This window comes from Egretta garzetta, unplaced genomic scaffold (genome assembly GCF_000687185.1).
Source record: "Egretta garzetta isolate BGI_Z169 unplaced genomic scaffold, ASM68718v1 scaffold322, whole genome shotgun sequence".
NCBI classification, from domain to species: domain Eukaryota; kingdom Metazoa; phylum Chordata; class Aves; order Pelecaniformes; family Ardeidae; genus Egretta; species Egretta garzetta.
The window spans coordinates 905,113-920,395 of NW_009259044.1; the positions used below are offsets into that span (position 1 = coordinate 905,113).

Sequence of the window (15,283 nt, forward strand, 5' to 3'; positions counted from 1 at the left end):
GCCTGATAGTTGCCAAATCTCATCAGTCTTTAACCAGTTCCTCATTTAAAGCTGAACATTAAGCCCAACCTTGCAAACCCCTGCATTGCAGACAATTATCCTAAGACCTAACAGATCTTTGAGAGTCCTTGACTCAGAGCCAACTCTGAGACTTTTTTTTGGTCTTACTAGCTGACACTTGATAATCTTTCTGGCAATCTGCAGTTACAGCTTGCTTAATAAAATGTGCCTGGGAAACAATGGAGGTGTTTTCTGGTGCGGTTATCTTAAAGATCAGGAATATTCTGTGACCAGAAGCCTAACATTAGGTCTAAGGACCAGACTGGGGTGGTGGTAGCGATCCAAGTTTGTACCTGTGGCAAATTTGCATGGGTGTTATGTAGTCTGTTTGCAATAGGATTTGACCGCTAACTCACACAATATTGCTGGAAATAATGAATGAGAGTGTCAAGACACTCCTGGTGGGACATGCCCAAGAATTCCACTTCATCTCTGAAAGGACAGGGCAGATCTGTACCACTGCGAAGTGGTTCGGAGCTTGCTAACGGAAGAGTGAAGGCCAGCAGTCAGGTTTGTGCCACATGATCTCAGTGTGTTAGCACGGTATGTTTCTTCTTATTCAGGAGCTGTGAACACAATCCCCCAAAGCCATCAATCAGGATTAGAAATTACATGAAGAGAAAAATCTGGTATAAGACCAAACTAAACAGTCGCTAGAACTAATATGTTATTAATAGCTGACACTCCACTATTTACCATTGTAAAAAGTAACATAAAAATCAACTTTTCCACGTGGTGTTTCTCTCATGGCACAGTGATGAAATGAGAGCCTATTTATGGCAGGAGCTGAACCTCAAGCTCCACAGCTCGCTCACCTGTAAAGCAGTGTGACACCCTCCTGGCTGCAGCTAGGTCAGGGGACGGATCCAAAGTTCGCTGAAGTTAGTGACTGGCTTTCCACTAAATTCACTATAACTTTGTATCCAACCCCTGCATGATTTAGCTCTGGGCATTTGTGTCTGGCATGTGATTTGAAAAATAAATAAGTAAATAGTCCCCCAGTAAGTACATTAAATTACCTGAAACTTGGGCATGTTCCAAACTGGCTTCCTAACAGGGGTGTCCAAGTGTGTCATAGGGCCTATTTCCCCATGATGGACTGTCATTAATCACACCTTTGCTGTGCGCTCATGTCTGGTGGTAATTGTCGGTCGGGTTTATATGCAGATGCATGGGGTGCAGTGAGGATGTTTGATTTCTGAAACACACTGTTTTGACTGTAATTTGGTATCTCAGCTGATGAAAAACCAACTCCTGGCAATGTCTAGAATAAAATCCAACATCTGTTTGCTTTGATTTCATAACAGATTTCAGTATTGCCTTAAAAAGTTGACCCTGGAAGTAATAATTTTTCCCAGTGAAACCCACTCTGTAATAGCAGATGAGAGCGCCACTGCTCTGGCTTCCGTATGCAGACATGGTTTGCAGCTCTGCTCTCCCTCTTTCTGTTTTTCCTGCAAGGGATGACTGACTGTTTCTGAGATACCCTGAGTAAGGGAGAAGTAAGTAAGGAGGAACAAGTGCAAAAAGAACTGAGCTGAAGGGTCAAATGGAAGGAGTCATTCAGAAATAACGCACCTCATGGAACCCAAGAGCTCAAGCTGTATTCGTAGCACACCAAAGGGGCTGGACACTCTGCCTGGTTCAGACAGGTAGAAATGAATCCACAGTCTGAGACCCAAAGTCCCCATCTGCCTTACTCCGTGTCACAGTGGTAACAGAATCACTTAGTCCTGAGATGCGTGAGGCTGTCAGCATCCTCCTTTGAGGCCAGCTGTATCATTGTAGCAGAAGCACGGCCATTCAGCTGCACTTACCCCTAAAATAGCTCCCCAAACATTACTGAATGCTAGAGGAGTCACTGTTGCTTATGCCAGCACTTCTCCAGCCCGTTGCTCTAGACTGCCCTTGATTTCCATAAAGGCAGGGCTGACACAGAATGGTTTCACACAGCCATTTAAAGCAAAAAAAAAAGAATGAGGGAACATACAGGATAAGCTACTTAACATCTAAAAGAAAGGGGAGAGAAATAACCCCAAAGAGGTGCCAAGTTATACACTGCAAAGTAAACTGGGTGGCCAATTAGAAGGAATCAAGTCATGGTTGTGATGAGATTAGTGTCACTTACAGGGGCCTGATTCAGAGTCCAATGAAGCCAGTGGAAAAACTCTGCCTGGCTCCCAGACCTTTGAAATTGGCCCTAATGTTCCTCAGCTTTATAGTTTAATGTCACCACTTCCACCCTATGGAACAAGTCCGTAACTCCACATGGCTCTGTGGTGGGGGAAAATAGGCTACATTTCCTTGTAGCTCCTAATTATTCTGTTACTCTGTTTAGTCAAAAGTGGTGTAATTGTGTTGTATTGCTGGTTGTTGAATGAAACATGAAAAGGCCAAGAGACTTTCAGAAAGATAAAACCGAAGACTTTTTATTTTTATATTCTATAAAATATGATGGGGCCCTGTAAAAACCTCCCTACCACGTCAGATGCTCAGATGGTCTAATTTGGCATGTGCGTCTGCTGGCAGCATTTAGAGGTGACTGGTGGTCAGCCCTTGAGAAACTTTCAGCTCTGTTGTTGCATTAAATCTGAGCTGTGGAATTCTGTTTAGCGGCCCAATGCAAGGAGACCATTACCATTATATCCTCCAGAATGTTTGTACAAAGCTGAAGTGTAAGTGAAAACAATTTTTTCCCCACAGTTGTCCCACTAATTTCTGCTGTTTAGTTTTAGCGTCAGTCAAAATGTTTTATGGAAGTGACTCCTTTCTCATACCGATCACAGCCTCAAGCAGTGTTTTTTTCAGAGGGGAAAGCAGGAGCATCTTTTGGAAACTTCATTTCAAATCACCAATGTCTGTTCTGTGATGTGCAGTGTTGCTCCTGAGAGTGATACTTTGCATCAGCTCGGGACCAGTCCTCATGCATCCCTGCCAGTACTGCAGGAGAGCCAGAGTGATTTGAAAGGAGTCAATCTAATTAGGCCCAAGCACAAGCTTTAAGTCACAGCTAAGCAGCACACGTGCATTTCTCTCCCTCTCTCAGACTGAAGTGTTAGTCATAACCATGCATGTCACAGCAGCGAAACTTGGATGCTAACGCAGGGAGCTCATTTGAAGTGTTTCCCACCCATTCCCCAACCTGGGCAGGAGTTGGTTTTTTCATGGTGAGATGCTGAATGATTGATGCCTCTGGCAGTCTGTGGCATGCTCTCACCCATCTGCTCTTCTGTTGCCATAGGTTACATCGAAGCAGCTGTGATCCCTGCAGGTGCTCGGCGGATCAGAGTGGTTGAGGATAAACCTGCTCACAGTTTTCTGGGTAAAAAGACAAAAGAAAAAAAAAAAATGTTTTGATTCAAAACTCAGCTGTGTTTTCTGTTAAAATGACCCTTCACTAAAGGACCTGTAAGATGACAAGTTTGCTGTTGCCAGGACGTGGCTGTTGATTTCATACTTGCTGCAATCTCTCTCTGCTTTCGTGGCTTGGTTTCATGATGTTCTCTTGATGTGATAATATGTGAGGCTTACAGGACCGGAGAATACTTTTACAGAGACAGAAGAGTTCCTAAACAGAACTTGGCACTGGGTTGAACATAGCTGCCAGGAGCACACAACACTATGGGAGGGAGTGGGAAAGAGAACAGTGCCATTAGAGAAAGGAGTGGCAGTGACAGGAAGGTGCCCGGCTCAGGCTGGAGCAGAGGCAGGACAGGGCAGCTGATATCCCTCAATAACCTGACCATGAGGTTGCCTGCACCATTTCCTGCAGCAGCAGGTTTTCACTTGATGCTGTATCTAAGACCTGGTCCTGCACTCTGAGATGGGCTAGCTGCAGCCTCTAGTCCACTTGCCTCTGTTTTCTCAGGCCAAACAGTTTGTTTAATCCTCTTCTCATTTCTACTTCTGCATTCCTTTTCAGGGTAACAGGCGTCCTCTCCTCTTTTCCCTGTTGGAAACAAAGTTTTAGACATAGGTGATGGGCCAGATTGTATCATAGAATCATAGAATGTTTTGGGTTGGAAGGGACCCCTAGAGGTCATCTAGTCCAACCCCACTGCAGTGAGCAGGGACACCGCTAACTAGATCAGGTTGCTCAGAGCCCCGTCCAACCGGGCCTTGAATGCTTCCAGGGATGGGGCCTCCACTACCTCTCTGGGCAACCTGTTCCAGTGTTTCACCACCCTCATTGTAAAGAATTTCTTCCTTAGATCTAGTCTAAACCTACCCTGGTTTAGTTTAAAACCATTACCCCTTGTCCTGACACAGCTGGCCCTACTAAAAAGATTTTCCCCATCTTTCCTATAGGCCCCCTTTAGGTACTGAAAGGCCGCAATCAGGTCTCCCCGCAGCCTTCTCTTCTCCAGGCTGAACAAGCCCAACTCTCTCAGCCTGTCCTCAAAACAGAGGTGCTCCAGCCCTTGTATGTCAGGTTGTTGTAGGGTAGAGGCTGTCAAGGAATTTGTTGTCCAGTTACTAATTGCTTGGATTAAAGATTGGAAGGATATTTGTAAAATGCAACCAGTCAGCTACAGCATACATCTGTCAGTCTCGTCTTCTGCCTTTTCTCTTCTTCTCTCCAATATTAGGGGCGTTTCTTTTGGTGTCATTACTGTGCAATAGATGAAGGGCTTTATCTCCCATCTACTTCTAGGGAGACCAAGTCCTAGAAATGCTAATGCTCCGTTGCCCTGAAGGAAGCCTGTGGTAGAGCAGGGAGTTGAAGGAAAATTGTCCAAGGCCCGAAAGAATACCCAGCACATTGAAACATCCTTTGCACGCTCAGAGTTGTGTGGCCACACATAAATTGGGGAAATTCTTCGGTCTCTCTTAAGTTCTTTATGCCATGTGGGAAAACAAAAGGATAAGAGAAAATCCGAAACTTCCTCCTTTGGAAGTTCAGTGAACTTTTGCAGCTTATGGGTCCCTGCATTGTCAAACCTAAGCATTCTTGCTGTTGATGAGCTCATTAACACATGATTTTTGTCCTTCCATGTCAAACAGTGTTTCAGCCCTTCCACATGCTGATATTCTTATTGCACTTAGCCTGGGAAGTACTAGGTACTGTTTTCACTTGTGTGTGTTCTGGTTCTCTCAAAGCGAGCTTCTCAGAGCAGAGACACTGCAAGGTTTTAGGATAGAAAAGCACTCTGAAAGATGGAATTGCTTCCAGAGGTAGATCAAGCCTGTGGCAGGAACTCTGGGAGGATTACAAAGCTTGTAGCTCTCTGTTTTGTGGAAGGTGAAACTGAGGTGTTGCATCTTGCTCATAGCTATGCCAGGGAGTCAGTAGCTAAGCTCAGACTAGGACCCTTGGTTTCTGGTTTCCACATCTTTTGCTTACAATCCTCCATCTCCACAGTCAAAAGGAGACATGTTAATATCCAGTACTGGGATATAGGATGCCGCTGAAAACATTTACATAGTGATTGTGTCTTAGGATTTCAGGTCTAGTGCCACTGGTTTTCTGTCTTGACGTGCTACCAAAGTTGGCAATATCACTGGGAAAGATGCTTTTGTTCTCTGTCTTTCACTCCAGATTCATGGGGAAAAAAAGAGGGCAAATCATGTCATTCAGCTCCTCTTAGGTCAAAAGCATTGGCACGTGTGCCACTTCTTGGTAGGAAGCACGTATCACTACTGCTAGTATTGCCACTAACGCTGCAGCCAGCTTGCTGGGAGAGGATTACGCCTACATGTAAGATGTTTGACATAGCAAAGCACTGGTGGAACAATGAGAGCCAGTGTTGCCTTGGGTTTTGCAAATACTCTGCCTTCTAGAAGCCAGCTTTTTTTGTTTGCCTTGGTGGGATTTGCAAAGGGTATTTGTCCGGAGCTTGGGCTTTGGCAGATAGCTGCAGCACTGAGAGTCTTACGTGGAGCTAGCGACTGCCCTTCATTGTGACCACATAACTTTGACTAAAGCAGCCATTTCCCCACTGGCTGGTGAAGATTAGAATTCTGTATATTTGAGAGCATAACTTGGCCCTGTGTACATGACATAAAGATAGATAAAAATCTGGCTACTTGAAAGCTTCTGAGTGCTTTTAGCTCTTTGGTTCATGGTCAGGAGCCAGGAGAACCTCTCTAAGCTTTCCAGGGTTTTTGCTTTCAAGGAACGTTGCACACAAGGAAAAGATACCCGATGTCTTGCTAACCTAAGCTGAAGAATAGCAGCAGGAGTGTTCCAATAGGACAAAAAAGATGACTAAGAAAACAAAATCCAATCTCTCTGATAGGCCTCCTAATGCATTGTAAATCCAGGTCTGAGTATGGAAGGATTTTCTATTTCAATTGCACTGACAAAGTTGAGTCCAATCAGGTCCTATTTCCACTCAGAACCGGGTACAGCACCTTGGAAATGAGCCCAGCATAATTTGGAATCATTATTCCATGTGCTGGGAGCAGTGCCTGAAGAATTTCCCTCCACCTACAGGCAACCCACGCTGGCTGCCTTGGCTGGCTGCAACGCTTAAAAACCACCTTGAACAGGAAATGCGTCGGCAGTTTGTGTCCACAGGCTGGGAAGAAAGCTGCAGGGACCCAAGGTGGAAATAAAGATCTGACTAGATGCCAGGTTTAGAAATAGATTGGTCAGTTCCTGTCTTCCAGCCAACAAGAAAAAAAGAAGTTACGAGTTGTTGCTAGGGTTCCTTTTTCTTTTGCTCTACTACTGTACAACTTTGAGCCAGAAAAAGCTTAGAGATGTAGTGGTGGATTCTTGCTACTGCCTAAATGCACCCACAATGGAGAGAAGAGAAAGAGCTGTGCTTTGCTACCCTATTTGAGGCATAGGGTCCCAGGAGAACTGCAGCCAGATCTCCAAGGCGGAATAAATCCTGTGGGTGCTAGCTTAAATCAGTGAGGCCTGTTTGGCAAAAAGGGCTCACAACTGCTTTCTTGTTTGGGCTTTTCCACTACAGACAGATAAGTTTTTTCAGAGAAGACTGCATATAACCTGGTCTCCTCAGCTCCTGCTGGTGAGCTCTCAGGAAGGTTGGGGAAGTGTTCTTTGTTGCTTATTCTCTAAAATGGCAGTAAAGATACTTGCTGTCTTGTGAAGTGCTTCTGCAATGCTTGGATGAAAAGCACAGCATCCAGTAAGAATAAAAGGCCCTGTTTGCCCCCCTGAATTTATCACTATCACATCTGGGGCTAGGCAGAGCCAGGCCTGCAGGAGTTGTGTGTGACAAAAGCCATTGGAGAAAGAGCAGTGTCTAAGACACATGGGGGTTTTATAGCTGCATCATCGATCCCTACTGGTGGGACACTTGCGTGCAATGAAGACAAACAGTGGCAAACCCACAAATACTCTGCTGGGTTTCCAGTGTAATTCCTGCAATCCTCAAGGAGCACCTTTGGGAACAGGGTTGTTTCCAAACTCTCCATCTCCTCAATCACTAAGGGAGCAGTGCCTGCAGCAATCCAAATCAAACCTTTCCCAGAAAAGAGGTCCACAAAGATTAAACATTTTGTTTTTCATCAGCAAGCTATTTTCCTTTGATGGTGAGCTGGAACCAAATCATAGTTTTAGTCATTCAAGCTCTTATATGCTGTTTGAGCATGTGCCGTGCTATCTTTACTAGTCAGCCATACTGTGTGGAGATAGTTTTATCTCATCCACAGCTTTGATTAGTCATGTTCACGGCTCCTCAAGGCCAGTGTGATGGCTGCTTTGATCTGCTTGGAAGCCACTCGGCTTTGGCAGAGGAAAGTAATCCTGCTTCAGAATTCTGCCTGAAGATTGCAGAAGGTACTTTGTAGATCAAGGAACAAAGCAGGAAGAGAGGTAAGCTGCAGACAGAGTTATATTGCTGTAGCATGCAAATACCAGGACATCATCATACCCCTAGTTTATGTGCCAAAGAGAACTTCCCTCAGAAAAAAAGTTCTCCCTCACACATCCCACTCTTCCTGCGGATACCATACCTGCAGTTTCCCTGCACCCTGATTTTGGAGCCTCTAATGGGCCCACGACAGCTGTCAGGAAGGTTGTGTGCAGCAGGACAGAAGGATGTTCCACCTTTCTCCAGTAACAACAAGTCAAGTTCCATGTCTTCTAAGCATATTAGGCAATTACATATATAGCCTAAGCACACCTAGAAGGGTTTGCTGGCAATGGGGATTTGATCCAAAGAGATGACAATGGGAGATTTTCCTATTGACTTGAAAAGGCTTTAAATCAGCTCCTTTTACTTTCTTGCAACACGCTCAGTTAAGTGAAAGCCAAGGTTGTGTTTTTTACTGGAAGTGAATAAAAATAAGCATGAAGTGCTGGAGGTTAAGAAAACATCTTGTTAAAGGCTTAACCAAAAGACACAGTTAACCTTGAACTAAGGAAGCCCAGTGACACATGGGCTATCCTGTCTGTCTGATGTCAGGGCAGATTTGATCATGGTGCATGGATCTCCACAAAGGGCCCTGGGACTTTCTCTCTGTCAGAACAGGGTCTGCCAATTTTCTCTTCCCTCAATGCATCACACAGACATCTGAATAACTGTGCTTCCATTTTAATGTAGAAAACACATAAATCCCTAAATCAACTTGCACTGGTGAGTCAACAGTAATGTGATGTCCTATGGCTGGAGTTGTCTTTCAGTGTGTGAAGGATATCAGTGATGCTGATGTACTAGGTTATGCTGGAAGAAAGGACATGTTACTCCCAAGTATCTTTTCTTCTCAATATTCATCTTACAGGGCTTCCTTCCGCAGTAGAGCTTTCTTCGTTGTCCTTACTGATGCACAGAGGCACTTCCTGACAGGACGGATGTCATCCTACAGTATCTGACCTTATGCATGTGTGTCCAGCTCATGGACTCTGAAAGGAAGGTGGCTGTGGCAGGCTGTTCCTTGCCTGCTGACGTTCTTTATTTGTGGCCTGACTTCCATCAAACCCACGGGTAGATCATATCTCACCAGCTTCTGCCTTTTGAGAGCAACGAAGGCATCAGGAACTATCTTGACCCTAAGTTCTGCTTATTTCCGATGCTGGAGCTTTATAATGCCTGTCCAGTTATTTAACTCACAAAAAAAGCCTCTGGAGTAATTTAGAACAACTTAAGAGCCATTCTAAATTATGCCTGGAGCCTAGTACTTGCAGGTTGGAATATTCTGCCCTCCAGACTTCAGCACAAGGGGGTGTTAAGCTCATCTGCCACGTTAACATTGGGTCCACTGACCAGTCTTGGCTTTGTAACTTGACTTCTCTTTACAACTATGACAGCTAAATGGTAACTTGTTCGATGTTTGTGTTACGGAGCACACACAACCTCAGGAATAGTTTTATTTTGCACTTGCAAATCTTCATGTGTACATCAACACAGAGATTTGATTAATCTTTTTCTCAGGGAAAATTTAGGAAAATACAGTTTCAAAAGCTGGTTCTGCTTGGAAACTGAAAAGAAAAAAAGCAGAGTTGTCTTGCTACAGTTGGAAGGAGAGTTTAGAGATAAATGATCTATGAATTTTATGTTAATGCTTGAAGATCAGAGTAGGTTTCCCTATATATTGTCTGAATGAGAACCTCTGAAGCCAACTGCTGCCAGACTTCAGTCAGTCTCAGGATGGGCAGTCTCCATAAAAATATACAGATCTTGCCTTGCAAACCAGACTTCGGTTTATAGCCACTGGTGTTCTCATAGTATTTCACCCCCCAACTACCAGTTTTAATAGCTGTAAGAGTATAACACTGCAAGTATTTAAGTGTTTTACCAGAAGTATCTTCAGGTCATACTCAAGCAGCTACTCTGTGGTATTAGATTCTTACATCATGTCTGCCAATTTGGTCTATGTGTCCAAATCTATGGTGCTATCATTTTTTCTAAGATTAAAATCTAAACAATTAGATTTGAGAATAATCCTTAAAGTGATCTAAGTGTTAATTTCCAATAGACCAGATATTCCAGGCATGTTCATTTTACGTACCTGCCTACATGTTGCCCATATAACCTTTGACAAATAATATTAAGATCATTCCAGGAAGAATTACAGCTCTGACTGATTGTTCTCTGATTATGCTCTTGGTTTACAGTCTGCGCTTTGCTCAGCTTGGATAAGGAAAATGGGCTAGTAAGTTTTGCACTTTCCTAGTCAGTCACTTCTACTTTATGGTTCTTGCTTGCTAGCACAATGCTGTAATATCTTAGTATTACTTTTAAATCCAAATTAAATCTCTCTTCACTGAAAATCAAAGGGAAACATTTCAGTTATGCAAGCTTTCCTTTGGAAAAGCAGAGCTGTATATGTGACTGAATTCAACAATACACCATGAATATGTTGGGGTTTTGGACGTGCTCCTGAAATAGGTCAAACTGTGGAAGAGTTCTACCATTTAATCCTAAATTAGTAGTATTTTTTCAAGGAGAGTGACTAGTTGTCTTTCCTTCCTTTTATTTCTTTTGTAACTGCTTCTGCACACTCTTTTCTTCCCTTTAAATTTTCTGGCAGTGGAATGGCACAGAAAACGCCTCAAAGTTTTGAAGCTGGAGAATGTTGCTTATTCGGAAAGCAGAATGTAATAATTTTGGGTTAGCAAGACCAGTTTATATGACATTATTTTTACTTAATAGCAGTGTTAATATAATTAGAAATGCCTTCATCAGCTGAAGTACAGAATATGCCCAAGTTAGAAACATTATGATGAGTCAGCTAGAATTATACTGTTTTTTTTTCTTTTTTAAACTCATGTCCATTACAAGGCTACTGCATCTTGTACTTCAGGTGGACTGAGACAGAAGCTCAGTAGTCTATACTGTAATTACGAATTTGCTTACATTTCATTCCATGGTGTTTGATTCATTCCAGCTTTAAAAGATTCCAGTAAGAGATCCATTAACAGCGACTGGAAAATTGAGCTTCCTGGTGAGTTTCAGATCGCAGGCACTACTGTCCGGTACGTGCGAAGGGGTCTGTGGGAGAAAATCTCTGCCAAAGGACCAACTAAAATACCACTGCACTTGATGGTAACTTTATATCCTTTGTTTGTGTTTCTTAAGTGATGCGACATATAGGGTTTATATTCTAGCTGAAAGTTAAATTGTGATTGTTTGCTTCCTCACCAGAGTTTTTTAAAGGTATGCTCTCTTTGCATTCTTTTGCAGCATTGCAAGGGCTGGAGAAACCCAGGTCCCTGCTTAAAAATAAATGATGCTCTACTCTGGGAGAACATGCGGTGTCCCAGTAAACTCGTGTCCAGTGCAGGATACTCCTGTAATGTGTCACAGACAATGTGACGTGACCATTCTGGAGGATGTAGGTTACCAGGGGCCTTCTTTATTTCATGGACATACCCGCTCACACACATGAAAGGGTATTTGCCAAAATACCTTCTTAGCTTATGCCAAGAACGCATTATGTATTCAAATACACTGTTGTGCTAACAGAAGAGATGCAGATTTGGCACGTACAGATGACACGTGAATTTGACCCTCTGTAGTGACTTAGTTACACACAGAAATGTTCCTTGTTTTCTTTATATTGTTTTTTTCAATTTTATGTATTTTAAGGTTTTCTTGAAAGTTTTTCCTAATGTTCAACATAGTCCTTCTGTTACCCAGGCATGTCATTTTATAAACAGTCATATGGCTGCTGTATGAGAACATGAGAGAGAAGTCCCCAGGGGTGAGAAGAACAGGACTGTAGTTCCAGTCCTGTCTCTAATGGGTGATGGGGTGACTCATGAGCCAGTCCCTTAATGTTGGTGGTAACCTTAATGTTTCTGCCTGTAAGATAGCTGTAATAATGCCTGTCTCGTATATGTGTTACTAGTAGAAAGTCTGTAGAAAGCTTTAAGTTTCTATAGTGAGGTTTGCATACATAGAATATTTTAATGTATGCATTGTTTCCTTTAAGTTTTTTATCCAATTACATTTTTCAATGTGTTGTTTCTTTTCCTTCTGACTTTTTACCACATTTGTTCACTGAAGGCTGTCTGTAAACACTGCTAAAAATCAGAAGTCTCTCCCTTTCCTCACCTGAATTTTTTGGCTTCATTGTGCATCATTTCATGGCCCAGTTTGAAAAGCTCAGAAGTTGCTTGAACTTTTCAAACACACACACAAAATAATAATAATAATAATAATAATAATAATCAACTTTGTCAGTACTTTCTCTGTGTCAGAATATGCTGCACAGGAGCATGAGGTGTTTTGTCTTTGCTTTCTCAGGCAGATAAGTGAGTTTACCAGGTTCACATACAGACCAGTGTAAAGCTGAAATAGTCAGTGGTGCAGGTTTGGGCACATCTGCACCTTCCTGACTCAGCCATGTAATTCAAGGTTTGCCCACACAAGGGAGGTGTATACAGAAACCACCTTCATCATCAGAAAAATCATCTTCTGCTTGACTTTAGCCTTCTCACAAAACTTCCTCCCTGAAACCAGAACTCTGACAAAGTATCTCATACTGCCAAGGTCTTCCTAACCTAATGTAAGAAAAAGGAGTTGCACAGGTACTGTTTGTTAAGATGCTGTGGAGGGTTCCTTTGCCAGCTCTTGGAACCTTCCAGGGCATTACTTGGTTGAGGTGTATTGCAGTAAAATCTGGTACCAGCCTTTTGTGAACTTCAGCATCAGTAGAGCTTTGTTTTTAAAGAAAAACTCGCTTCCCCTTCATTAAGGAGTAAGTAACTAACATGGGAAAGTAGTCATTATGAGGTTCTCCATGAGTATCCTTTCCAGGTACAGACTGGCATTTTCAGCAGATACGAGCAGAGGAAATTTTCCTTCTTCACCTTCCCCCTAGAAACGATTAAAAAGGAGGAAAGTAAAAGTTACCAGACCATTAAAAAAAACATGTGGCTTAAAATCACTGCCAGTCGTAAACAAAGCACACATGAAGTCTTTTCTTCAAATCAGTATTAATGTTTTCCTTGATACAGGGTAGTGGGTTTCATTCTTTCAACGCAAGAAAGGCAGGATGGTTACCAGTTACCTCTAAATAGAAAACTGTTGTTCAAACAGTGGTGGAATACACTGGACTGACAAAGAGCCAGAAGCTTCAGTCAGTCTATTGTGACCTGCATTTGAAACCAATTAAGCACACATACACACACACCCCAATTATATATGGCTACGAAATTGCATGAAATTGGTTTCATATGGGCGTTTAGATTCACTAGTCTTGCACCCATATTGAGATAATAAGGATTTCTTTTTAGGAGCTGGTTTTTAATACTTGAGGCACTTCTCCAAGTGCATTGCTGTAAGTATATTTCTTGGAGAAATTAATGTTTGTGTAACTAGGCCTGTGCTAGACCTCCTCTTGGCAACAGAGGACAACCAAACACTCCCAAAGCATAAAGATGCTTTAGACAAGACTGATTGATCAATTCTGTAGAACAAGCTGTTCGTATCTCATGCACTTAAAGAAAGCCAGAGCAGGACTTGCGTTCTCTGCCTCTGACTGCCTGGAATTTCCAATTGTGTTAAAAAAAAAAAAAAAAAAAAAAAAAGCATTAATCTTTGAAACTGTAATGATGGCTGGCTAGTTTCAATCTTGGTATTCAGTTCCAGTAGTAAGGCTCCCTCTGTAGCTGAAGCAAAATCGTATCTTTGTTCCCCGCATCTTCTGGAAGATGCTTTTCTGCCCGAGGTTATGCGCTGTGCAGAGCAACTGATGGGTGCTGAGTTTGTGTAGCCCCACAGTGTTCACTGCACAGACCTCCAGGATGTCAGTGGCTGCAAGCTAGACCCCTTCTTTCAGCACATATGGTTATTTTTGTTGGTTGAATGAGCTTATGACAGCTTTAGTGAGATTATTGGTTAAGTAGGACTGATTTCTGCCAATCTGAATGGGAAACAATTATTGTTGGGAGAAAATAACACTTGCAAGTTTGCTTTTTTTTAATTGGGCAGCTGCTTGCTTCACTTATGATAGCCATACTTAAAATATCTTATTTGATAAGGTGCTGCTCCTATTTCAATAGGTGACAAAAGGCAGCAGAGTTTACCTGTCTTATGCTGCTGAGATTATGGGATAATAAGTATAAGTAAGTCTAAAACCACACTATCAGCATTACAGTAGTGCTTCTATGGCGTTTGTTAATAGCATGGTAGCTCAGATTCCATGGACCTCATACTCCATTGGGTGTCTTCTAGTCACTTCTGACTCAAGCCAGTAAAAGTGAGAGCCAAATTAAGCCCAACATATAAATCAAAACAGGACCAGAATTGTCATCTACCTATGATGAAAAATGAAGCGTTTTTCTCTCTTCCTCTGCCTTTTTAAATAGTCTGTGAGTTTTGGAGTAATAACATCAGAGACATCATATGTGACTCCATGGGACATAATCAGCCTGCTGTTGGAAGCAGGTTTTGCCTTCCTCTAGCAATATGCAGGGTATGAAAATATAGATGTTGCCAGCAGCTGTATCATATGACTCTTCCTTGTCAACCTCAGGTTTCTGCTCCTACAGCTTGTCGGCAGGAATAGTCATGCTCACTTTGAGTGCCACATTTCCCAGCAGGCATGTGACTTTTTTTGCATTAGTTGTTTTTACTTTGAGAAGGATCACCTTGTTCCTTCAGATGTATTAATAAACATTTCTGCCTTCAGACTATGGACTGCTGCAGCCCAACTCAAATGCACCAGTAAATGCTGCAGGTCACAGAATCACATAGTGGTTGAAGTTGAAAGGGACCTCTGGGGGTTGTCTCATCCAAACCCCCTGCTTGAGCAGGGTAAGCATAGAGCAGGCTGCCCAGGACCATGAGCCATAAACAGTACAGTGTTAAGCCAGAACTTCCCCATTCTCTACAAAGGTCCCCAACCATAAGCCTGAGTCTCTTGTGTGAGGCTTGCAGACAGCTTGCTTTCTAGAAAACAAGGGGAGGACAGGTACGATGAGTGACTTTTTAACTCTAGATGCTCATTAAAATAGTTGTTACATGAAAACTGCTGATTTAATGCTTCCTGTTGTCTAACTGTTTCTCATTAGATAGCCAGTGGCCTGCTGATCACATCTGAGACTTAAACAAAAGTTATGCGCCGAAGTCCAGGTTTAAACATCTCCATGACTGTTTTAAATATTCACAAATCATGAGCAGTTATTGCTCCCACAGATGCGTTATTTTACCAATACCACTGTAATTTCAGGTTTCTAGGTAAAGATTTGGTTGCCTTTCATGAAGTACTTATTTTAGAAATATTGGCCTGAGACAGCACTTCCAGCATTACTATCTGTGCAGTCTGTTGACTTTCCCAGTACACAGTGTGTTGTAACAGC

General features: G+C 42.6%; 1 protein-coding gene across 1 annotated transcript in view; it reads left to right on the forward strand.

Moving 5' to 3' along the window:
- The window catches only part of ADAMTS17 (ADAM metallopeptidase with thrombospondin type 1 motif 17), a 183,698-nt gene that overhangs the window by 127,498 nt on the left and 40,917 nt on the right, over positions 1–15,283 (forward strand). Inside the window, exons 17-19 of the mRNA XM_035890595.1 lie at positions 3,302–3,382; positions 10,864–11,038; positions 14,794–14,816. Of these exons, the coding sequence (XP_035746488.1) occupies positions 3,302–3,382; positions 10,864–11,038; positions 14,794–14,816 (279 nt within the window). The remainder of the gene's footprint in view (positions 1–3,301; positions 3,383–10,863; positions 11,039–14,793; positions 14,817–15,283) is intronic.